We start from the raw sequence: 26,602 nt of genomic DNA on the forward strand, positions 1-26,602 counted from the left end.
ATTTTTATATCATAAATTTTTTATGTGGTAACTAATAAAGATGGTAACTGAAATTTCGGTGGTTGTAAACTTTATGCTTTTTGGTACTTTCCATATTACATTGTTTAATATAACATTGTTTATTAGTAAAAACATGGTTTTTTACATGAAACATCTCCATAAAACCACAGTTTTAACTTTATGCTTTTTGGTACTTTCCATATTACATGATTACCATAACACACTCATGGCTTTAGCATTGGCAAGTGGAAGGTTTTTTACCATGGGTAATTTTTTTTTGTAATTGGTAGATTAGTCTTAACTTGGTTTTTTCCATTTGTTGTGGGTCTCTTCAATTCCACGGTGCTGGCGTTTTAATGACCCGGGTTCCCCCCCCCCATTAAACAAAAGGCAACACAGTCCCCTGTCCCGCCTCTTTACAATCAACCTTTAATATAGGCCCTAATTAAAGCGGGGGACCCTTGTTTTGAAACTCCACCGGTCTGAACCTGTGCTGTTGGATATTGTTTTTTACCTCACGGGCCTAAACATTTTTTTTCTGCCTCATTTTGCCACCTTTGAAATCCCAGTCAGTGTTTTATGGGCACCAGTCCGCACGCAAACTGTTCCATTTGAAGGTTTTTTTTGAGGATGCCACCAAAATGGGACTTGGGCCTGGGGCCGTATGAACGGGTCCCTCAGGCTCCCCTGCTCCTCTCCAGCGGGCACCACAACCCCTCAAGGACAAAGGGAGAGCAGAAGGAAGGAGTGGTGTTGGCCTTGTCCCCCGGGAGGGTCGTAAAAAGGGGTGGTCCCCGAAGGAGAGTTGTTTGAAACCAAAAGGCTTGTTAGGAGGCAACAGTGCCAACAAAGCTATCAATCGTAAAAGGGTGTCGAGGAGAGTGTGACAGGCTTGTTAGGAGGCACAGTGCCACATGCTACACCTCCTTCCTTCCTCACAAACACTCGTTCACACAGAGAGAGAGACCTAGAGCAGGAAATGTTTAATTTTTTTTTTCTGAAAATTGTTCCCCCTTTTGTAACTGGATAATGGTATTTTTTTGTATTTTTTATTAAGAATAATATTTAATTTTGACAATTTTTAATTCTTTTTTTTAATTGGTTTTTTTTGTAATGTTTAAAAAAATTGGTTCCCCCTTGCCTCTAATAACTGGGTTATAAATTTTGTTATATAATATTATATATTATATATAATAATTATATATATATATATACATTATATATATTATTATAATAATATATACTGTGGTATCTTATAAATGTAAAATGTAAATATTGGATTTTTTTATTTATAATGTATAATCATTTTATTAAATTAATATTTTTTTTTATTATATATATCTATTTTAGACACACACACACTCACACAACATTACACACGAGAATCTATAAGCTTTATTTTAGTGCCAAGAATTTTTTAGTAATTTTTTTTATATAATCTTATTAATATAAAATAGTAAAATGTGGCCATTTTTAAATAAGTAATAAAAAGAAATACAAAAAATAAAAACTACATAATTTTTGTACACAAAACATCTGCCCTTTTAATAACTATTAATTTAAATTAATAAATTAGTAATATTTCAGAAAATTAATTTATTCCAAGTTTTTTTTGCATATACTGTTTATATTCCCATTTTAATAGTTTTTTTAGTTTTTTTTTATGTTTTTTTTATATTTTATTTGATATTGAATAAACTAAAAATTCCTTATATAAATTGTATTACCATGGTAGTAAGTGCAAAGATGTTTTTGTTTTTTGGGGAACGTTAAATGGCATTTTTTTTTTAATTGTCCCATAACCTGGTTTTTAATATTTATATAAAATAATCCTATATTTTTACTTTTTTAACAATACTTATATTTGAACAATAACGTGTTGGGGGTTTGTGTTGTGGTGTGTGGTTGGTTGTGGTATCCTATCTATCCCTATCATATCTATCCTTATCCCTAATCCTATCTATCTAATCGATCTATCCTATCTAATCTCTATATATTATATATATATATATTATTTATATATATCTATTATATAATAGTAGAATATAAATTATATATATATATAAAATACAATATTTTGGTGAAAAGGTCCTTGTTTTGGACAGTTAAAAAGGTCCTTTTGTCCCCATTTGTTTTTTTTTTCCCCCAACTCAAGTTGTCAGGCCCAAAAATGAATAAATCTGGGAACTTTTTCAATGTTTTACTAGTAAACAACATGCCGCTAGCAACACTAAGATCATGGGTTCGATTCTCAGGGAAATCATGAACTGATAAAATGCAATACAATGTAAGTCGCTTTGGACAAAAGCATCTGTCAAATGCATAGCAGTGAAAAGTAATAAAACACCTCTTGCATGATTGCATGATTGTTTGTGTTTTTATTGGTTGGATTTGTTGGTTTGTTAATTCTATATTTGTGAATTATTTGCTTATTGCATGCATGTTTATGGTCACATGCAGTGGTTTGTTCAGTCAATAATACTAACTCTGAGCATTAGTTATAGCGGTGCATGACTTGGCAAACACTATATTGGTGCAGCTGATAGTTGCATTGGTATATTTTGTCTGCACTTTCAGAGAGATGAAGTGATTAGCTGCAGCTGTCTGTGTGTCCGCTGTGACCCTCAGGAGTTAGATGGGCTCTAGGTGTTAAGGGCAGGAGCCATTAGTGCGCTCTGGAGCTCAGAATTTCTCACTTTATTCTGCTGCTAAATGAGGAATTAGCCTGACGCCTCCTCCTTCTGCTGGCAGTAAATGACTTTTGCTACCTAAAGTTAAATCTTTTTTTTACAAGAAGAGGCCCGATGGCTTTGTGAGCCAAATTAAGTTTGTTGCTTTCAAAAGTTTCTCCCTCAGGTTTTTTTTTCATTAATTAACGGGCGGTTTTTAAACTTCCAGGAAGAGTTTTCCCAGTAAAAAGTCACCAGGTGTTTTGTTGTTTGTTAAATTCGGGGTTGATTTTTCAGAAGATGTTTTCCCTGTTGGAGTTTAGTTTGCTTTTTCCGGAAATTTTTTCTGATGGAAATTAGTGAGAGTGAAATGGTGTTTTTTTGTTTGGGATAGTGTGAAAGTGTGGGTTGTTTTTCCTAATGCTGTTTTGTTTTTTTTTTGTTTTTAAATCACTAACACTAATATAACCTTAGTCAGAAAATGAAAGCTTTTTTTTTTATTTTTTTATGCTATATTTATTGTTGTGGGTTGTCACCCCCCCCCCCCCCATCCATGGTGGTCTGTCCCCCTTATGCTATATTTATTTGTGGTGTCATCCATGTGGTCTGTCTGTTTCATTGTTATTTTATTATTGTTTTTATTTTTATATTTTTATTTTTTTAATTTTTTTTTTTTTTATTTTTGTTTTGATTTATTTTTGTCTTTATTTCAGTTTTAATTTTTATTTGCATTATGTATTTTAGTACTTTAAATTATTTCACATAATTGCCAAGGACACATTTCAGATTAAAAATATATATATATATTTTCAGTTTTTTAATTTTTATTTGCATTATGTATTTTAGTTTTATTTTTTTTAGTAAAATTAGGTGGTTTTTATAAAAAGGAAGTTAAAACGCTTTTTTTTAATATACTATTTAGGCTGAATTTATTTGTATTTTATTTTTAGTTCCATTTTAATTTTTATTTATTTTCAGCATGTAATTTTTGTACTTTAACGTAAACATGTTTTTTTTGTTTTTTAAATTTTTTTGATTTTTGATTTCAAATTTTTTGTATATTTTTTTTTTGATTTAAGTTTTTGTCAAAATTTTTGTGATGTAATTTTTGTACTAATTCATTTTAGTTGTTTTTATTTTTATATTAAAATAATTATTTATTATTTTATATTACATTTTTATAAAAAAAAAATATTTATAATAGGTTTTTTCTTAAATAATTCGATAATGACCTGTAGTTGTTTATATTTGTACTAATTCATGCTGTCCTCTGTTGTATTTCTATTTTAGTATTATTTATTATATATTTTTTTATTTTAGTTTATGGTCTTTGGCATTTTTATCATTTAAAATTCATTTGTGTTAAAGTTCTTCAGCTTTATTTCATGTAATACAAATGTTTGTAATAGTTGAGGTTTTCACTAGAAAAACCCCGTTTGTCTGTAGTTGTACATCTGGTCCAGGTACGGGGTCAAGAGGTCACGCCCTCATCAGTGCACATCCTGTGGAAATGGGGCAGAGGATGTCATTAAGACAGATTACTCTTGAGCATGTGCTGGACTCGTTTACTCTTGGGCTTGTTTTGTTTCAGTTCTTTTATGTTTTTGCTTTGTTTTTGGTTTGTTGTGGTGTTCTTTGGCTAAATTATTTTTTGTTTGTTGTTTGGTTTAAGTTTCAGGAAGCCCAAGACAGATTATTTTTTGTTTTGTGGTTCACTTACCATTACAAACCACATTTAACCAGCAGTTTCCCACGAGCAATTTATGCAAAGCAGCGAGTCTTCAGTTTCCCATGCTGCGTAGCTGCATAGTTTATTCTAATGTAAGAAAAATATCATTGACATTTACTGGATTGGCAGCAGAGAAGTCGTCTGTCATGTTTATCTTTGGTTATGTACTGGACTGGCAGCAGAGAAGCCGAAGCGTTTTGCAGTGAAACACTACAGATGATTTATGTGTTTGAAGAAAAAAAAAAGATTGTATAGGGAGTAGAGATGTTCCAACCCGGGATAAAAACAGATAGGCACTGAACATTTCTTTCCCAGAGTGAAACAAACAGGTGCATTTTGTGTCGATCCAGTTGCTGATCCAACTTTTGGTGTTTATTTGTTTTGTGATCCAACTTTTGAGATTTTATTTCATTTTTGTTGTTATGAACGTTGCTTTAATTTTACAGGTTGATTGGATTATTATTTTTTTTTAAAAGGTTGTGTTATTTTTTTTTTAGGTATGGGTATGTTATTATTTTTTTCAAAAAAGGTACTGTATTTAGGTATGAACATGGTAAATGTTCAAAAATAATTACTTTAGAGAACTTTTTGTATTGAATCCTATAAGCCCTATAATGTACATTTGTGCCTCATATACACTGTAATAATGATTTTTGAAGTTGAGCTGAAATAAATAAAAACTAAAACTTTTGTGAAAATAAAATTAACAAAATTACTAAAAGTAAAAAGCAACAACAACTGGAAATCTAAAAATAAAATGTATGTGTGTGTGTGCATATATATATACAGTATATATACATACATACATACATACATATATACATATGAATTAACTATTTTATTTTATTAATATTTTTAATGTTATTTCTTTATATAATTTCAAAAATAAGATATTAAATAATTAAGCTTTTTTTTTAAGATAGTTCAAAATATTAATAAAAATAGTATATAAATAATGTTAAAACATTTACACTGATTATAAAAAAATTATAAAAAGTTTTTTTTATTATTATATCTATATAGATATAAAATATAGATATTATAGATATATATTATAAGATATATCATATATATAATAATTTCCAGATATAATTTCTATTAATTTTATCATAAATAAATATTTAAATAATTTAAGTTTTTTTTTCTAGATTTCTGTGATTTATATTTAGCCTAATTATGGAGGTCCTTGTTAAATGTCTTAGTTTTAAAAAATAAATATTTAAAAAATAAAAATAAATTATCCTAAATAATCATGTGATCATTGGCATGCTTTGTTTGATGGTAAAGTGCTAAACTTAGTTTTAAAAAATAAATATTTAAAAAATAAAAATAAATTATCCTAAATTTTTTGGTGTTTTTTTTTAGCTCTGCCATTCTCCCTGGCCTTGGGAAGTGAATGTTGTTGTGCCGTCCCCGTCATTTTAAAAATCGACTTCCCTTTACTCCCGATAAACCCCCACGAGGAAGACGATCAAAAATCGCTGATACGCCACTATAGAACAAGGCCTCTTTAGTGTTCCACTCCAACGTCCCCCCCCCCCCGCCGAGGAATCCTTTCAACCCCTGTTTGAACTTTTTGTTCTCTTTTGTAACTCTTTTTTTTTTGCTTGTTTTGATAATCCCCTATTTCATGTATCTTTCCCCCTGTTTGGTTTTTTTTCCCACTCCGCCCTGAATCTGGGCTTGCCTGATTACAGAGGCTCACCGAGTCCCCCCCCTCCGTTGCGCGTCCCTGTCCACCTGCTTTCCTGTCACGCAAACACTAAATTTTGTTTTTTTTGACGTTGCCTTTGTGATGCACAACCTTGAAAAAAGCGCTGCTCTGGAGGGTCCCCCCAAGCCTTAAAAAAAAAAAAAAAAAAAAAAAAAAAAAACACCGAAAAAAAAAAAAAAAAAAAAAAAAAAAAATTTGTCATTTTAATCTTCCACCCTGAGATACACACGGGCTTGACTTCTGGATCAGTTATTTTGCGGTTGCTATGTGGTTTACTAGAAGGGTTATATGGTTAAAGTGGTTTTTTTGTGAAAGTGCCAGGGAGTCCCTCCATAATTTGGTTTGGGATTTGTTGGTGGCCTTTCGGCTGGCTGTCACCAACAATGAAGTGCCTGCTGGTTTTTTTCAAGGCTTGATCTTAACATTCCTGTTTTACAACATGAGTTGGCTGTTGTTTTTTTTCATCCTCTTGGGACACCCCCCTAAACGCTTTGCTTAATTACAGTTCAGCTTTTCAAGCATGTTTTTACACTTCATGGTGGAAGTGATGGTTTAATGGTAACTAAAGCATTTTTCCCGATGCTTCCTGTTTCTTTGTCCTTTGCACTGAACTCGAGTTCGTCCAGCAAGCGCCGACCAAGCGTGCCGCAAACCCGAGTTCACGTTTGTGCGATACGACATTAAGACACCTTTAAATCGAGACCTTCCTAATTAGTAGACAGTTTGTTGGATTGGATCTGATGATACCTTCCACAGTGGCAACAAATCCAAATCACAGCAAGATGTTCTGACTCTGAATTTTTTTGCATAAAGAAGTTGAGTGTGATAACCACCCACCAAAATTTTCCGGGGGGTGTGGGAGCAATTTCGTTTTTAAATATCCTTAACTTTACGTAATGCATCGGAGACTTTTGCCTGCTCAAATCACAAAGTAAACTACCATTATACAATTCAAAATTTTTTTTTGGCTTTTTATTGTTTTAAATGATCATTACTGTAATGCATCTTGATTTTTTAATTTTTAATTTATTATTTAAACTTTTTTTATAAATTATGATCATTTTTATGTTTATATAAAATAATTGATTTGTTAGGATTGATTTAATTAGATTTATATAGAATTTTTTGTGTCTGTGTGTGTTTTTGTATATATATATATATATATATATATATATATATATATATATATATATATATATATATATATATATATATATATATATATATATAAATTTATATGATATTTTTTTATATTTTTTTAAATATATAATTTTTTGTAATGAGAATTGTTTGGAATTTTTTTTAAATAATTTTTATTTAAATCAGCATGAATTACAAAAAATGTAATCAACTACAAAAGGCAGTACACACACTACATTGATGCATCAATAAATTTACAATTTAAAATGATTTCTCATTCAGTAAAATATATATATATATTTTAAATAAAATTAATTTAAATCACAAAAATTTAAATAAACAACAAAATAATAAATTAAAAAGAGGCAGTACACACACTACATTAATGCATCAATACTTTACAACTTAATATATCATAATTTGTTTTGCATTTTTATTAAAAATATTTTTAAATAATCAAAAATTAAACAAAAAAAGAAAATTGATGCATAATTTTCACTAAAATAATGTCACAGTAGAAATAAGAACTAAATCTGAGCTTAATTTTCTTTAAATGTAGTGTATGCCATATTTTTGGATGTCAAAACATTTGGGGTTGTTTACCAACCAATAGGAGACTAAAAGGGTTTTTAGGCAACCTGTTTGAAAACAGTCATTATTGTTCCATTTGGTGAATGATAGTGGCATAGAAATGACACACTCTTACTTAAAGCAATGTATTCTTTTATCTGTATGTTATATAATGTGATTTTTGGTATGAAATATGACCTGGGAATGTTCTTTGTGTGATTCACCCTAATTGATTCTCTCTGCTTGGCTTAATGTAGCATTTATTCTCTTGTTAATGCCAAATGTTGTTTCAGTCAAGCTTCCTGTGCTCTTGTCCGCCCCTTAAGCATTTAAAAGTCAAGTTTTTCATCCTGTAGCTAATCCTGGTTTCTCCTCGGCATTCAGTCTCCATTGTGCGTGACTACGAACGGGAACGGGCCTGATTCTGGTTAGCATCACAATAGGGATTGCGTAAAAAAAGGAGCGACGGGGTGTGGGGGACACAAACGGCTGCTCCTCTTCCTATACCTGCTTATCTGCAGCCGCTGAGGAGAAAGAAACAAGTGAAAGAAAGAAGGAAGGAAGGAAGGAAGGGGGAGGGAAAGAGCGTCTCCTCACATGGCTGCATATTTTCTCTCGCTGCTTGCCAAAGAATCTCACCGATGTTCTCACTGGGAAACACTGCCTGACTTTCTGTTTCACTCACTCTCTCACTCTCTCTCTCTTTGTGTTCGTGCTCTTTCTGTCCCAATTAGACTGCTCTCTGAACTGGAATCCGCTGGGGAAGCACTTCATCCATGAAGTGAACAACATCACCTACACTCATTTGTCTTGTGACAGCCAGGCGGCTGTGGTGGTCCACTGGATGGCCAGCCCTCTCTAGGTTTCTTCTCAGCTGTGTTGGTGAGATTTGTTTGTGAAAATACTTTCCTATTAAATTTCTGTTTAACTTGTGTCTCCAATGGGGCAGGACTATCTGTTAGTAGATAAGGCACAGGCTGTTTCAGGTCGACCCTTTTGCAAAAGTAGTTAACAACACTTAGATAGATTAGATCATTTGTCTAAAAGAAGACATGACAGTCACAAAGAGGTACACGTTTATGTCTAAAAGAAGACATGACAGTCACAAAGAGGTACACGTTTAGGGTGAAATCAGACTTTATTATTAAACATATTCACATAAAATGCAATTAAAAATTTTTTAATTTTGATGTTTTACATTGGAAACGCTTTTTTCAAGTTACTTATGCATGTTTATTTATTAGTTGCATTTAGTGTGAATTTATCTTAAAATAAACACTGCGAATATGTATAAATTTATATATGTGTGTGTATTTGTTTTAATATATATATATATAAATATATATTTATAGATTATATATAATATATATATATGATAATATGACTTTTTAGGTATCAGTATTGCAGATATATTTTTGTTAATTTTGCAATTATTCTTGCAGTTTAGTGTCTTTGTTACAGTTTATATATATGATCTATTAGCATATAAATATATATATATCGTATCTATCATAAGATTGGTTTTGCATTTATATATTATAATATAATATATTATATATATATATAGATATATATATATCTATATATGGCATATAACTATAATATATATATATATAATATAATAGTCGCTGCGTATACTAATGCTGTCAAATTGATTAATCGTAAGTTAATTGCATCCAAAATAAATGTTGTTTTTGTTTACCATCATATGTGTGTGTACTGTGTAATTTATTGTGTATATACAAATACACACACATACATATATATTTCTGAAAATTATTTCACATGGATTATACATTTACATAATTTATATATGTTCTATTATATATAAAATAATATTTAATATATAAACAACATGATTTTTTTTTAATATGGTATCACATGTCTGTGTTGGGTATTTATATATACACTAATAAATATACATAGTATACACACAGTATGTAAACAAAAACTTTTATTATTTTGGATCGATTAAATCAAGATTAAATTGACTGTATTAAAATATATAGATATATATAATATATGCATCATATGATTTTTGTTGTTTTGCATTTTTATATTTTATTTAATTTTTTTTTACTTTTTTGGTTATTTAGTAGTTACATTTAGTGTAAATTTGACTGATAATAAAGATTGACAGTATATATAATATTTGCATATAGATATATTTCTTTTTTTATTTTTGCACTTAGTTGCATTTAGTGTAATGATTGCGGATATTTTTTAAATTTTTTTTATAATAAATTAATTATGTATTTTTTTTTTTTGTTTAGTTTGTGTATTTATTTAAATATATTTTATAGTGTATTGTAAGTGTATATATATTTTATTATAAAATAAGTAAATTAAACAAATATAAAGTATAAAAACACATCAGAGAAATTTACACTTTTATATATTCTTCTCTGTATTTGTGTTTGCAAAATTATCTTTTCAAGAAAAAATACATTATCGGCAATGCTGACTTAACAGTGAACTTACTGAAAAATACAGTTATTTATGTTGCTACCTTAAGTCAGTTACTCCCTTGACTGAAATCAATAACCGCTGGTGGTTCAGTCGATGGAAAAGTTTGTGTCCCCAAACAGTCCTAAAACAGAGATTTCAGACTGCGTGTCTGTACTTTCCATTAGCGTGCACAAACCCATAACAAAGTGCATTTTAAAGTGCATGTGTGTTGCATGGGTGGTTGCACATGAGGGTGATTTATCTCAGTCCATCTCCAGCCTGGAGAGAATGGAACAGGAGCTCAAAGAAAGGCTGTTCAAAGAGAGTTCCTGCTCTTCCTGATCAAAGCCGCTGGATCCCTCCTCCCGGGACGTATTATTCTTTGGCCCTGACAGTCCCATGGATCCATCCAAGAGACGGGAATAGATCCGCACACATAGAGGCGTAGTGATTTTTGTGCTGTGATTTTTGTGTTGTTGGTGTTGTTTGGGTGTGTGGGTGGGTGTAAGTTGCTTCCGTCTGCCAGGGCGCTATTGAACTTGGTAATGCGAGCTTTGGGCTGACGAGAGGGACAATGTGGCCTGTTGTTCGCTCGAGGTTAATCCTTTTGACTGGGGCAGGACTTGACACAGCTCAGGTGTATATTAAAGAAACTCAAAGAAGAAAGCCTTGGGTGTGGGGCCTCTTCCTCATGCACTGAGCTTAAAGAGACAGTCCACCCAAAAAATTAAAATGCATCATTTACTCATCCTCAAAGATATTTTGAAAGGTCTTAAAGATGCTCTTTTCCATGCATTGAAAACATATTGTGACTAGCAACATGTTTTAATCTCCAAAGAGGGCAAAAAAGGCCAAAATTTGACTTAGTCTTTCACAAATCTCATTTGCACTACTGCATGTTCAGTTTTTGTATGACGTTATTCTTCACAAAAAAGCTTGCTTTTAACTCTATGCAGAAGATTTGAAAATTGCACACAAAATATTAACATTTTCGTTGCATTTATGGTGTTTTTAAGTTATTTTGGAGGTCAGCAGTACTAGTTACCATTCACTCTCATTGTATGCGTGAAGCGTGAACATTTTTCAGAACTTCTCTTTTTATGTTTTAAGCCATACAGGTTTAGGATGACACGAGGGTGAGTAAATGATGACAGAGTTTTAATTTTTGGGTGAAATTATTCATCATTTGGTAATGCATTATTTAATGAACTAAACTGGGGTTCGTGAGGGAACTGCAGGGGGTCAAACTGACAAAAAAATGAGATGAAAATTAAAAGAAAATTAATTTTAAAATGTTAATAAAATAAAAAACAAATAAAAAAAAAATCACAAAGGTCAAATGGATTTAGGTGACAAAAAAAGTTTGAGAATCCCTGATCTCAAATATTATTCTTTGTTAATATATGTTTGTTCATGAAATGTTTAATAATGTATTGATATATTAATTGTGATGCACTGAAATATTTTTTTTATGATAGACTAAAACCAAAATTTTAATTTAGCCGATAAAACTAAAAAAAAAAAAACTGAAAGCCAAAAATTTATTAATAATCAACACTCAAATAAAATATAAAAAAAAATATTTTTAAATTACATTTTTAAAATAAGTTAAAACATTATTAAAAAAACAATTATGAAGTGTTTATATACATTTTTTTAATGATATAATTATGTATCTACCACAATTTGTTGTTGAAATATAAATATTTGTACTTTGTATATAATAGAAACTTGTTTTCATAATATATTTATTCAAACGTGCATCAAATAATGAATGTTTAGTGAAGTTTTGTTCATGCATCAACTGAAAACAGCATAGTGCTGCATCACTAGAAATTACATTAACCTTGATTAATAAATGCTGAAACTATTTTTCATTATTAGTTTAATAGTTAATAGATATTAATCTCTTTAAAGTAAAGCAACCCTCTACAAGAGCCGATAAAAAGCGAGGAAAACAAGAGCGTACAACCAGTTCCGCAGCTTTTTTTCCACCTTCAGTGGTGTTTTTGAAGGTTGTGTGATGGGGGGGCTCTCTCTTGATGCTGGCGGAGGTGTGGAGTTACACTCGTCCCATCAGGCCGCTCCCCGCTGCGGTAATCGGAACCACACGGAATGTGTGCGGGAGCCTTTTCTTCTCCCCTCTTCCCTCTGCAACTGATAAGACAGAAATCTAATTAAAAGGAAGGCAGGCTGGCACACTTTGAAGGGCACGGGAACGCTCCGCTGGCACGCTGTGTCTTCAGGGGTGCTAATAAAAAAAGAAACAGAGGGAAAGAAAGGAAGATTAAACAATAGTGCATGCTTTGAAACTTCCATGCCATTTCCAGCCCTGGAAGTTTATGGCGGGACTTAAGCAGGTTTACAGGAAGTTGTGTGCACATCCCACACATCTGTTAGAGTTCATCTGAAATCGCAGACTCAGACTTGTGCCGTAAAGCTGGAGTATTCAGCTATATCTAAAAATGTTTTAAAACTAAGATGCAAGAAGTATGTTCATAACCATGAGCTCATTAACATATGACCAACCACATTTACATATCCATCGCTTTGTCCAATTAGACCAGTCAACTGAGAATCTTAAAGGTACAGTAGCAAAAACAGCCAGTTTATTCAGATCAGAAAGGGTGAAAATGGCCATAAAAGGCTACATTTACATGCAAAAATATGTCCCTTTTAATGCTTAGGATGTGATCTATTTTATAAATGCTTTTGGTACAATGCAAATATGAATTGCTTAATAATTTGTGCATTTTCAAAGCCATTCAGTTGCACAGGTGCGCTGCAGTCATCTGGATTTATTTCTGTGCTTTTTTTTTATCATCTAATCCCCTTTAATTCATCTAACCTGTTTGATCTGTTAGGTATTGAACATGTGAAAGGATTCAGAGTGTATCTGGAGGACAAGAATCCCGAGGGAAAGCAGTGCCAGCACTTGATCCTAAAGGATCCGCGGCAGCTTAACTTCTCTTACAAAACCATTGTAAGTATAATATGGTTTATATTAGACTTGTAATTTGGTGGAAAAAGAATTTCATATTCATCTGTTTGGCACCATTTTGCATTTTTCCCAACAGCGGATGAGCTCACAGCCCTTCGCTGGTCTCGCCTTTGAGACCGACTACATGGTCAGAATCGTACCGTTTCCCACGTTCCTGAACGACAGCTTCTTTCCGCCGTCTTTTCTGCGCACTAACAGTGAGTATTAAGCTATAAAAACATGTTTATGGCCTTATTCTATCCTACTTTTAGAAACAAAAAATATTATTATTATTATTATTTAATATTTATACATATTAATGTGATTTAAAAAACAATTTATAATTTCAATTACATAATTAAAAAAAATACTCCGGTACACAAAATAACAAATTACTTAATTTTTACTGTTAGTTATAGTTTCATATTCTAACTTTAATGGATATGTAAAGTTTAAAATTACATGAAAAATTACTTCTTTATGCCATGTTTCCTGCACAGAAGTAAACATGTTCTACAAAAATGTGTATCTGGCTTTATTCTGTTAGGCTTTTGGAATTTTATTTTATTTTATTTTATTTTATTTTATTTTATTTTATTTTATTTTATTTTATTTTATTTTATTTTATTTTATTTTTTGTTTTGTTTTGTGTTTTGTTTTGTGTTTTGTTTTGTGTATGTATTTACTTATTTATATTAATGTGTTTCTTAAACATATTTATAATTATAATTCAAATAATTAAAAATATTCTGGTATACAAAATGACAAACTTATATTAAATGTTAACAATGTGATTATAAGTATAATTATAAAATAATTATACTAAATTTTTTTTAGTTTGTAATTTATTTAGAATATTTATAATTTATTTTTATTATTATTATTTATAATATTTACAAATAATTTGGTACATAAATATATAGTTAGGTGTTTATAATTTTTTTATAGATGTAATAATTGTCATAATTTCTTTCTTTATTTTATTTTATCATTTAAGTTTAATATTTATAATTTATTATTATTTATAATATTTTATTTTTTGTTTTTATTAATATATCTTATATATATATATATATATATATATATATATATATATAGATATATATATATTATAATTACAATTTATATAAAGCAAACAATATATATATATTTTTTTTACAATCAGTTACAGTGTCATATAACTGGATGTTCAAAGTTACTTGACTTCTATGGAAAAAGTTTGCAAAAAAAAAAAAAAAAAGTAATTTTTCTGCCTTGTTCCTTCCGTTCTCACAGGTTGTGAAGTGCTTCTTGGCTCAGATAACCTCGTCTGCAAACCATGTGAGTTCTTTAGAGAGAGAAAAAAGATGTCACATCCAATTAATCTGTTTTTGTTAGCCAAGCTGTGAAACGGCCTAAACAGGATCTCAAATGAAGCTGAACTCAACCTTGCACTTCTTTCTCTTTCTTCCCTGACAGTCTGGAAGCCCAAGACACTGAGTGTTTCTCAGCTCGGATCTAATTTGCATGTTGTGTTTGACCACGCCCCTTCCACGTTTGGCTTCACCATCTACTACCTGTACTACAAGCTCAGACAGGAGGGGCCCTTCAGACTCAAACGCTGCAAACCTGTGAGCAGTTTATCTAGTAATTGCATTGGAAAAATCCTGGCGCAATTTCATAAACATTTCCATTCATAATTCACCCCAAATGTCATTTCGAGAAGGAGTGTTTCCTAATGTTTTGCATGTTTGCGTCATCGGGGAACTGTAATTGTTTGCATGTTCTGTTAGCTCTGAAGCATTGCACACACAGTGAGATGTTCAGGGTTAATGCTTCCAGCAGCGTGTAATGCTCTTCCCAGACAGCTGGAATAATATATAGTCTTGTCCGCTGAATCGCAGCTCTGGGAAACGGACGTGTTCTGCTGCTTTCCACGCTTTGGTTGTGTTGGAGATGGAAATGTAAAGAGCAGAGAGCTTTTACAGCAGCACTTTGTCACTTAGAAACTCTGCAGGGAGTTAGAAGACGGCTATCTGTCTTTCTTTTGGCTGAGGACACATGTATTTTTGGTTCAGGACTAGCTCTCTTGAAGGGATAGTTTAGCCAGAAATTTATGTTCTGTTATCATTTACTCACTCTTGTGTCATTCAAACACATTTGGCTTGCTTTCTTCTGTGAAACGCAAAAGGAGAAGTATGTTCATGCTGCTTCTTTTCATACAGAGAACAGATGCTGTTAGGCTAAATAAATAAATAAATATATAAATTAATGATAACATAAAGAAATGGAAGACATGTGACAGAAATTAAAACGAGTGATGATATCATTATTACTAATAAATTACATTATTATTATTATTATTTGATCATGATAATTATTTAATAGTAGTAGTAGTAGTAGTAATAATAATAATAATAATAATAATAATAATTATTATTATTATTAAGAAAATGACAGTTCTACTGGCAATAGTTGTTGAAAAGCACATTACAAATAAAATGTATGATTATAAAAATAAAAATAATATTAAAAATGATGATTTATTCTATATTATAATTATTAGTTATTCATTCATTTTTCATAATTATTATTAGTAATAGTAGTACTTAATAATTATTATTTAATAATAATAATAATGGCAATAATATTATTATAAAACAAACAAATATATATTATATATCTATTAATGATTATTATTTAAAATTATAAAAAAATATTAAAATTATAAAATTATATTTTTGTAATTGTATAATTGTTATTATTATTAATATATTATGATATATAAATAAATATTATTTGTAATATATTATATATATATATATATATATATATATATCATATATATATATATATATATATATATATATATATATATATATATATATATATAAATTACATTTATTATATTATTATATAATTATTATTACATATTAGTTATTATAATTATTATTTATATTTATATATGTTTGATAATATTAGTTATAGATTTTGTGAATATTAATTATAATTATAATGATTATTATTATTTTTAAATTATTATTATTAATATTGGTATTATTATTAGTAGTAGTAGTAGTAGTAGTAGTTTTTATTTTTTTTTCTATAAATTAAAAATAATTATAATCATTATTATTTTGCATTTTGTTTGTGATACACTTTTCTCAAACCCTGCGTGCTACAAGCAAGTAAACATTAAATATTAACACAGTGCAATAAACAACAGACACAGGTTAATTAACTACAGAAAGATAAATTACACTCCATGTGTAAATGTGCACTTTTATGGTGTTTTTTCTTTTTTTGAGGTATCCCTGTACATCTTTGGCTGAAACTGTCTTGGAATCACAGTGTTGGGATTGATTTCATTTAGAGTTTTTATTATTTCAACACCAGCATATGAGGTGTTTCATATCGGTGTCATTTTGAAACACGACCTGGTTCTTTAGAAGCATATTATTCACATCTTCTTCCTATTAAAGGGTGTAAAAGCATTGTCCTGACTCTTTCAGAAGCGGTCATATCTTAGCCGGGCCGGACAGCATTGTTTGTAGCGATAATAGAAAAGTGAAATTTGAGGTGAGCGACGCAACCACCGGGGGATTCCAGAGTTCAGACGCTGTATGTGTCTCTGTGAGATCAGTGTTAGCATTTCAGTTCCCCACCACTGGGTTCTGAGTGCATTACAAACCCTGTTTAATGTAGCATCTGTAAACGAAAACTACAAGTTTGGATCCTTGTCTAGTTATTTATTAATGAAGGCCACAAAAAGCTCTTGATTTATGGAATGATCCAAATATTGTGATTTAATCCATTATATTGTCATTGTACATAAAATGCATTACACTTTTGTAAATAATGTGTCTGTGCTTCTCTTGCAGGAGCAAAATGGACCCAAAACTACATGTGTTTTACAAGACGTCACTCCAGGAACTTATGCAATAGAGGTTTGAGCGTTATTCATATATATGTGACCCTGGAGCACAAAAAACAATCTTAAGTCTCTGGGGTATATTTGTAGCAATAGCCAAAAATACATTGTGTGGGTCAAAATTATTTTTCTTTTATGCCAAAAATCATTAGGGCATTAAGTAAATATCATGTTCCATGAAGATATTTAGTAAATTTCCTACCGTAAATATATCCAAACTTCATTTTTGTTTAGTAAAATGCATTGCTAAGAGCTTCATTTGGACAACTTTAAAGGTGATTTTCTCAATATTTAGATTTTTTTGCACCCTCAGATTCCAGATTTTCTAATCGTTGCAGCCAAATATCATCCTCTCCTAACAAACCATACATCATTGGAAAGCTTATTTATTCAGCTTTCAGATGGTGTATAAATCTCAATTTCCAAAAATTGACCCTTATGGCTGGTTTTGTGGTCCTGGGTCACAAATGAGTTTGATAGTTTACTGAAGAAAGCAGAACAAATTCACTTTCTTTTTCCCGCAGCTTCGTGATGACAACAACACGACCAGAAAACAGACACAGTACCACGTGAGCCAAGGTAAAAACAGTGAAATTAGTGTACTTTGTGCATGTTCAGCATCTGTATTTGCACTGATCAGATGTTGTTTGTGTTTGTTGCAGTGCATTCTCCGTGGGCCGGACCGATCCGCGCCATGGCCATCACCGTGCCGCTGGTCATCATGTCGGCCTTCGCCACTCTCTTCACCGTCATGTGTCGCAAGAAGCAGCAAGGTGCGTGTCCGTCATTAGTTTGTGTGGTATCTGTAAGCCGATCGGTGTAATCTGACGGCACTGACCAGGATTAATGCGTGATGCAATCTAAGCGTTTGCGCTCACGCTATTCTGCTGCAGCTTTGCTTGAGCCACACAAAAGAAACTCCTGTAAGCCTGTTAGTGTGCAGTGCATCCCACAGAAGCACAATTCCTCAGATTAGCTGGCATAGATGTTCAGTTTAGGGTTGCCTTGGCGTTCCTATGTGGTTGCTAACGTGTTTTTGGTGGTTGTTAGGGCATTGCTAGTTAGTTAAGGATGTTCTGGTTGCTTATGACACAAAAAGTCTATTCTGGTCTCTAGAACAGTGTAATTTTAGTATCATTGAGATACTGTTATAATTTTTTATTAATATTTTGAAATTAATTTTATTTTATTTTTAGTTAAAGTTTTAGTAATTTATTTGTCATTTGTTATTTTATCAGTTTTTGTTTTTTCAAATTTTTATTCTTTTTTTTCATTTAAATTTTTTATTTTATTTTAGTACATTAAGTTAAACTAAATTAAAATGAGAAATGTTGCAACTAGCTGAAATAAGTTTGTTTTTTATACTTTATTTCAGTTAATGTTTATTTTAAATAACAAAAATGTTTTTTTAGTCCATTAGCTGAAATACAATACATTAATGATTTTTTAAATATTTTATTTTCTTATTATTCTTATTTTTTTTTTCAGCTAAAGTTTATTTTATTTCAAGTAAAAAAAAAAAATTTTTTCCTTTTTTTTCTTTTCCGTTTTTTTTTTTTTTTTTTTGGTTTTAGTTATCTAGCTAAAATAAAATGTGTTTATAGTTATAGCTTGTTTTATAGTTAACCAAGTTATGGTTTATTTCATTTCAAGAAACAAAAATACTTTTTAAATGGTTTTAGTATTATTCGACAAGCTAAAATAAAATACATTTTTTTGGAATATTTTATTTTAGTTCATATTTATTTTATTTCAAGTAATGAAAGTGTTTTTTTTTTTTTTTAAGCTTTAGTTTTAGCTAACTAGCTGAAATAATAATGTTTTATTTCAGTTAACATTTTTTTTTAGATGTCTTTATATTTAGTTAACTATAATAACCCTGCTCTAGATACGTTAAGAGTTCAAGTCTGTAACTCCAGTATTTTAAGCTCAAAATATGGTACATTTTTGTGAAGGTGGATCGGGGGGTGATTTAAGACAAAAACATCTGTTTCTCTAACATGGACAAATTAGGCTTTATTTTCTTTTATTTCTTTGATTTATATGGAGGTATCTTTATATGGAAACAATAACTGTGCTTTTTTCCCACACGCTACAAATCTCATTTGATCCTGGTCTCTGATCTGAATTCCTCTGCAGAGAACATCTACTCCCACCTGGACGAGGAGAGCCCGGAGTCTTCATCTCAGACCACGGCGCTGAGCGCAGACAGACCCTGGCCCAGACCCAAGATCTTCATCTGTTACTCCAGCAGAGACTGTCCCAAACACCTCGCCGTCATCCAGAGCTTCGCCTTCTTCCTGCAGGACTTCTGCGGCTGTGAGGTCAGGCTTTACCTTTCTGTGCTTCACAATGAAATGTGCTACTATTCAAAGATTTTTATTTTAAAGAAAGTGATATTTTTGCTCAGCCCGGAGGCATTAAATTGATCAAAATTGACAGTAAAGACAATTATAATGAATGAATGAATGATGCATTTATATAGCGCTTTATTGTGTATTTTTGTACACCCAAAGCGCTTTACAATCTCGAGGGGTCTCTCCTCAACCACCACCAGTGGTTGCCATAATGTTGTCAAAGATTTCCGTTTTAAATAAATGCTGTTTTTTTTTAATTTGTATGCATTTGATAATAATTGACAGTAAGTTTTTTTACATTTTAAAAAAAGATATTATGTGGAAATTCTGATTTTTTTATTTGTTTTTAATTGGTAGTGTTTCTAGAGCAGCAAATCAGAGTGATTTCTGACTGAAGTAATGATGCTGGAAATTCAGCTTTGCATTACAGGAATAAATTACATTTTACAATATATTCAAATAAAAAGCAGTTATTTTAAATTGTAATAATATTTTACAATTTTACTGTTTTTACTCTATTTTTGATTAAATAAATGCAGCCTTGGTGAGCAGAAGAGACTTCTCAAAAAACTTTGACTGGTTTGAAATGTTTGCTGGTGACGCCCTCTAGTGGCAGAAGAAAGCTCACTCAAATTATTCCACAGCACAGATAGTAATCCAGATGTCAACATGAAATAAGAAATTAAATTATTGACTTTCCTATGACTTGTTCCTGGTCATGATCCTGGTCATGAATCATCAGTGACTGTTATTCCAAAGAAAACACTTTACTGCAAGGTTTCATTTGTTAACATTAGTTAACTACATTAGTTAGCATGAACTAACAATAATAAATACTTCTACAGTCTTCATTAATCTCAATTATTGTTAATTTCAACATTTATCAGTGCTTTTTAAAATTAAAAGTTGGTTCTTTAAACATTAGTTAATGCACTGTGAACTAACTTGAACAAATTCAATGAACTATTGTTAATAAACTAACAAGCTTTAAGGTCCCTCAGAGGTTTAAATTATTAATTAATAATTATTATTATAATTATAATTATTATAATAATTATTAAATAATAATAATTATTATTTTATATATATATATTATATATTTATATATATATATATATATATATATATGTGTGTGTGTGTGTGTGTGTGTGTGTATATGTGTATATATTAAATATATAATTAGTTAATTTCCTATATTTAAAATAATGATGAAGTACAGTATTGTGAATTTTATTATTAAATTATTACTTTTTCCTTTTTATACAGTACAATAGTTATATATTTCTTCATTGTTTAATATTATCATTTAATTATAATTAAAATATATGAATAATAATAAAAATATATTTATTTTATTAATAAAACTGTATTTTTACTGTTGTTTATTTCCTATATTTTAAATAATGATGAAATACAGTATTTTGAATATTATTATTAAATACTCTTTTTATATTTCTTAATTGATTGTTTAATTTTTAGAATTTAATAATAATTAAAATATATGAATATATTTTATTATCAATAAAAACTGTATTTTTACTGTTGTTTATTGTAAACTAAAAATATTATAATCATTATTATCATCATTTAAAGTTATTATTTTATTACAAGTATTTATATTATTATATTTTTACAAACATTTTGAATAATAATTATAATTTGTTATTATTTAGTCTTATTAAATGTAAAAAAAAACAGGTTTCTGTAGTTTTTTCTTTCTCCATCCGATAACATGGCTCTTCTTGAGTATTTGTGGGAAACTTTGATGCTTTAACACAGTGAATGTGAAATAAAACTAACTGAAGCAGAAGTTGTTGAATCACTGCGCTCTTTATTAAGACACTTCACCTGGAGCCACTGTATAAAAGTCTTAGCCACCTGACTGTTTTTCTTGAAGTGTTTGTGTGTGTGTGTTGCTCAGGTGGCGCTGGATCTCTGGGAGCACCTGGAGATCTGTAAGCAGGGTCAGATGTCGTGGCTGAGCCGGCGTATCGACGAGGCCCACTTCATCATCACCGTCTGCTCCAAAGGCCTGAAGTATTTCGTGGAGAAAAGACACCGTAAAGGCAAAGCCACGTCGAAGGAGAACAACCGAGAACCGACCGCATCCGACTCCGCCGGAAACAGGGACCTGTTCATCGTCGCCACGGCGATGATCGCAGAAAAAAATCAAAGAGGTGCATCAAAAAGTCCTCGGACCTCTCGCGCTTCATGTCGGTGTACTTCGACTACTCTCACGAGAGCGACGTGCCGACTTCTCTCAGCCTGGCGCCTAAATACAAACTAATGGACCAGCTTCCCCTGCTCTTCGCCCGGCTCCACTCTCGCCAGCTCAGCCTGACCGACCGCGAGCCGCAGCCGCCCAACGTCAGCAAACGCAACTACTTCCGCAGCAAATCTGGCCGCTCGCTGTACGTGGCCATCTGTAACATGCACCAGCACATCGAGCAGGAGCCCGACTGGTTCGAGAAGCAGCTCGTGCCGCCTCCGCTCCCGAATAAACGCCTCCCTCCTCCAGAGAAGCTGGACTCGGGGCTCGTCCTGAACGAGGTGAAGCTCAAACACCCCTCGGAGAGCGACGGTGCCGTGAGGAGCAACGTCCTGATGCTGCCGCAGACGCCGAGGCTGGGACTGTCTCTGAGTCTGTCGCAGGAGGATCTCGGGGAGGGTTCGTCTCATCAGGACGCGGGGTCGTCTCGGCCCGACGGATCGGCCAGTCCGGTGGAGATGCCCAGAGACTCGGGGATCTACGACTCGTCCGTCCCGTCCTCAGAGCTCTCCATCCCGCTGATGGACGGACTCTCACCGGACCACGACAGCTCGTCTCTGGCCGACAGCGTGTCCTCCTCCTCGGGACTGGGTAGGCATTTAACATATGTGACCCTGGAGCACAAAACCAGTCAGAAGTCTCTGGGGTATATTTGTAGCAATAACCAAAAATACATTGTATGGGTCAAAATTATATATTTTTCTTTTATGCCAAAAAAATCATTAGGATATTAAGTAAAGATCATGTTCCATGAAGATATTTTGTGAATTTTCTACCGTAAATACATCAAAACTTAATTTTTGATTAGTAATATGCATTGCTATGAACTTAATTTGGACAACTTTAAAAGTGATTTTCTCAATATTTAGATTTTTTTGCACCATCAGATTCCAGATTTTCAAATAGTTGTATCTCAACCAAATATTGTCTGATTCTAAAAACTATACATCAATGGAAAGATTATTTATTCAGCTTTCAGATGATGTATAAATCTCAATTTTGAAAAATGGACTGGTTTTGTGGTCCAGGGTCACATATTCAGGGTATATAAATATATCATTTCATTGTAGGGAAATAATTCCCTTTAAAAAATAATATATGCAATTTTTTCAAAATATATGCAGTATAAATATATACTGAGGTGTAAGTAGGTCATGGAGCTTTACACAGGGTTGTGATTGGTATTTTAGGGTCTCTTAACTAGCATGCATATTACTAGAATATTAGCCATCTATCAGTATTAATTAAGCACATATCAATGCTTTATTCTACCTATATTTTTACAATCCCTAAATTTAACAACTACCTTACTAACTGTTAATAAGCAGCAAATTAGGAATTTATTGAGGGAAAAGTCGTAGCTAATAGTGAATAAGTGTTCCCTGTTCTAAAGTATTACCTTGTGATTTTTCTGTATTTACATACGCTTTCATACGCACTTGTGCAACTGAAAACACAACACGTGTCAACCATACATATTTGTAAATTATTTATAAATCTATTTTAAAAAATGGAAAAGATTTACAGCAAAGTACAATAACATTACAATAAGGAATATTAGTATATATTAGTATTGTAGTTTTCCTGTTGCTCTGCGAAATAAAACAGTGAATATTTAAAACATTTTAAGATTATTAAATAATTGTTTGTTTTACAGTACAATGGTATACTTTCTATAGTAATTTAGATTAGTTTAATTTTCTAACGATAAAATAGAAATATTATTTTGATTCATAACAACGATACTAATTGTTAATGTTTATTGATTAGTTTCATATTTATAATTTAATTAATAAAGTTTTGTTAATAATAATAGCAATAATAGTATTTAATACTTTCTTTTTATTTTTCAGTTCAGTGGTATGCTTGCAATAGTAATTCATTTTGAAATTGATAATTATTATTGTCATTGTTGTTAATAATAATAGTAATAATATAATACATTACAGTATAGTGTTATAATTGCAGTGGTAATAATTTTGATTAGTTTAATTTTTAACATTTAAATCACTATAAAGTTTAAATGATTACTATTATTATTAATAATATTAATAAATACTATTTTTTATTTTCAAGTACTATAATATGATTGCAATAGGAATTTTTCTTTACTGAATAATTGTTTAACTATAAATTTTAAATGATTAATTACTATTTTTATTAATATTAATAAATAATAATTTTTTATTTTATTTTTGTTAAATTAGTTTTATAACTTAAATACTAAAATAAAATTATTGATAAATTGATAATAAGAATACTAGAAGTAGTGATAAATAATAATAATAATAATTATTAGAAATACTTTTACAGTACATTTTTATGATTGCAGTAGTAATACATTTCTTGATTGATTTTGATTTAAAGTTGAATTTTTATCACTTAAATTACTATTAAATTTAATGACTAATTACTATATTATTAATTATTTCAGAACATAGGTTTATGGCAGATATATTGAGCATGCGTGTGTTTTTGTGTGTGTAGGTGACGAGGAGCCCCCTGCTGTCAGCTCTCTGCACTGCGCAGCTTCCACAATATGCAAAGCTGACCTTCATCACCACATCCATCAGAGTGAAGGACTCATAGCCGCTGCCTCCATCTAGTGGCCTTCAGCTGTACTTGCATCGCCACTTTAATTCCTGAACTCACCACTGACTTGGACAAGCTGCCCGCGAGTCTTCAGTATCCCTCATCAGGGAAAATCTTTGACGGATCGGATCTTAAGGGATTGAACATTGAGCTGTCTGCAGGCTTGGGTTTTGTCGAGGCGCTTTTTAACCAAAGTGTTTGTGTACTCAGTATGCAGCCGAGTCTGTGGTGTTACAGCTGTGTGTGTTACTACAAACTCCACGTCATTCAGACCTTCTTGCCTTAAAAGTGCCATGAAGCTGTGGACATGAGCGTGTTGTGCTGAATGTCAGTCGTTTTAACTTGTAATTTCACTTTTATTTATTGCATTAACGTGCTTCAGTTGTGGGATAACATTTAAAGCAACAGACGTGTGTAGATTAGCACTTTGTGTTTTTCACATTGGCCTGGGTTTTGTTTCACTGAAGCGGTTTGGAGGCACTGCTCGATTTTAGAAGCTTTTAAATGATTTTAGGCCTTTATTTGTTTGACAGCAGCATAAACAGATTAGTGTAGGTCTAATGTTTGTTTCTGACAAAGGGAAGTACAAGCTGAACAACTTGAGATGTGCCATTCTGTTAACTTTGAGTTTATCTGTGTACTTGTTTATCCAGGTTTTGTACAGTTTTTTTTAGAATATTAGAAGTGATTTCTACATTATATAAACTTTGTACTGTTTTATAGTACTCTAATGTAGGGGATACGACTTAATAAAACTAAGATGTATATGCATTGTGAGTTATTTGTGAGGTTTTCTATATTTGAAGTGCAAAAAATACACATGCTTAAAATCTGTTAAAATTTTTCAATGCTAAAAATATGCATATAAAAATAAGACGTGACTAAAAACTTTAGAGTGAAATTTTAAGTGATTTATATTATAAAATATAACACAATTGGTTATTTTAAACTAAAAGTATGCATATGAAAATGTAAAAAATAATGAAGAGGTGTTTAAAAATACCAGTAACATTTTAAGTCATTTTTGTTTACATATATTCAGTTTTTTTTTTGTATGCTAGAAATCTTTGTATAAAAAAACTATAATTATATTACAAGTCGCGAGGTGATTAAAAACTCCACAATAACATTTTAAGTGTTTTTTTTTGTATATATTCCGATTATTTTGTGTGCTAGAAATATGCATATAAAATAGTACAAATAATGAAGACAGGATTAAACAGTCCAGAGTGACATTTTTAAGTGATTTATATTTGCATAAATTTTTTTTGTATGCTAGAAATGTGCATATAAATACAAAAAGTAAATATTACAAATAAAGAGGTGACCTTTTGAGAGGCTATTTATATTTTCATATAGGTGGATTTTTTTGTTGTTGCTAGAAATATACATATATTTTAATCACCTCTTCATTATTTGTATTGTTTTTAATTTCTTTAGTTTATTTGCATATTTCTGTCATAGAAATATGTCCATATGCAAATAATCACATATATTTACAAATACAATAATGAAGTTGTGATAAAAAACTCCATAGTGATTTTTTTTAGCTGATTTATATTTGTATTTATTTCGTTTATTGAGCTCAAACCACACAGCCCTGTAACCTGATGAATCCTGGAACCCAAGTGACGTGAAAAGTTTGTAGGAAGAGTCATTTTCCTTTTCCACAAAACAGTACACAGGGTGTCCTCGCTCCAGGAGGGTTTTGGCCATCACAGACACCAGTAACTTTGCGTAGCCTTTCCTTCTGTGTTGTGGTAACGTGTAGAGCAAACCAAGAGCAGCGTGTTGGTACACAAGCAGCCAGGAGACGGGCTCAGTGCCGCCCTCCTCTATCACACACAGTGAAGGATTGTGGGTAATGTAGTTCTGCACAGAGCTGTAGCTGTTATGGTCTCCGCCGTATTTCCACGTGCTGTTTACTAGATGAGCATGAGCTGCACTGAGCGGAGCCAATCTGAGTCCAGCATTACTGAAAACATGGAATAGAAGAAAATGTCAAGTAGAATAAAAACCAGGGAAATTCAAGAAGGTCGGCCTATTTGTTAAAATAAGTTACAATGTGTTGTTTAATTTTTTTTAAACCCTGCAGAAATGGCAAAACACATAAATAAATGAAAAATATAACAATGGTATAATATTTGCGTTTGTGCTGGATGATGTTTTGAGATATTAAAGCGACTGTAGTATAGTGTATTGTTGTAAGTTTGGAGCCCCTTTT

The 26,602-nt window shown here is 31.3% G+C and overlaps 1 protein-coding gene across 1 annotated transcript; it reads left to right on the plus strand.

Moving 5' to 3' along the window:
* Nucleotides 1-8,410: 8,410 nt before the first annotated feature.
* LOC109050781 (interleukin-17 receptor D) lies at nt 8,411-25,149 on the plus strand. The gene is given in 12 exon segments (XM_042734632.1): nt 8,411-8,681; nt 13,134-13,253; nt 13,348-13,468; nt 14,526-14,570; nt 14,709-14,860; nt 17,111-17,176; nt 17,685-17,739; nt 17,823-17,933; nt 19,300-19,484; nt 21,439-21,697; nt 21,700-22,377; nt 24,274-25,149. Coding segments are annotated over 12 exon segments (1,926 nt in total). The 5' UTR covers nt 8,411-8,666; the 3' UTR covers nt 24,393-25,149.
* Nucleotides 25,150-26,602: the final 1,453 nt, after the last annotated feature.

This window comes from Cyprinus carpio, chromosome B11 (genome assembly GCF_018340385.1).
Source record: "Cyprinus carpio isolate SPL01 chromosome B11, ASM1834038v1, whole genome shotgun sequence".
Taxonomy (NCBI): domain Eukaryota; kingdom Metazoa; phylum Chordata; class Actinopteri; order Cypriniformes; family Cyprinidae; genus Cyprinus; species Cyprinus carpio.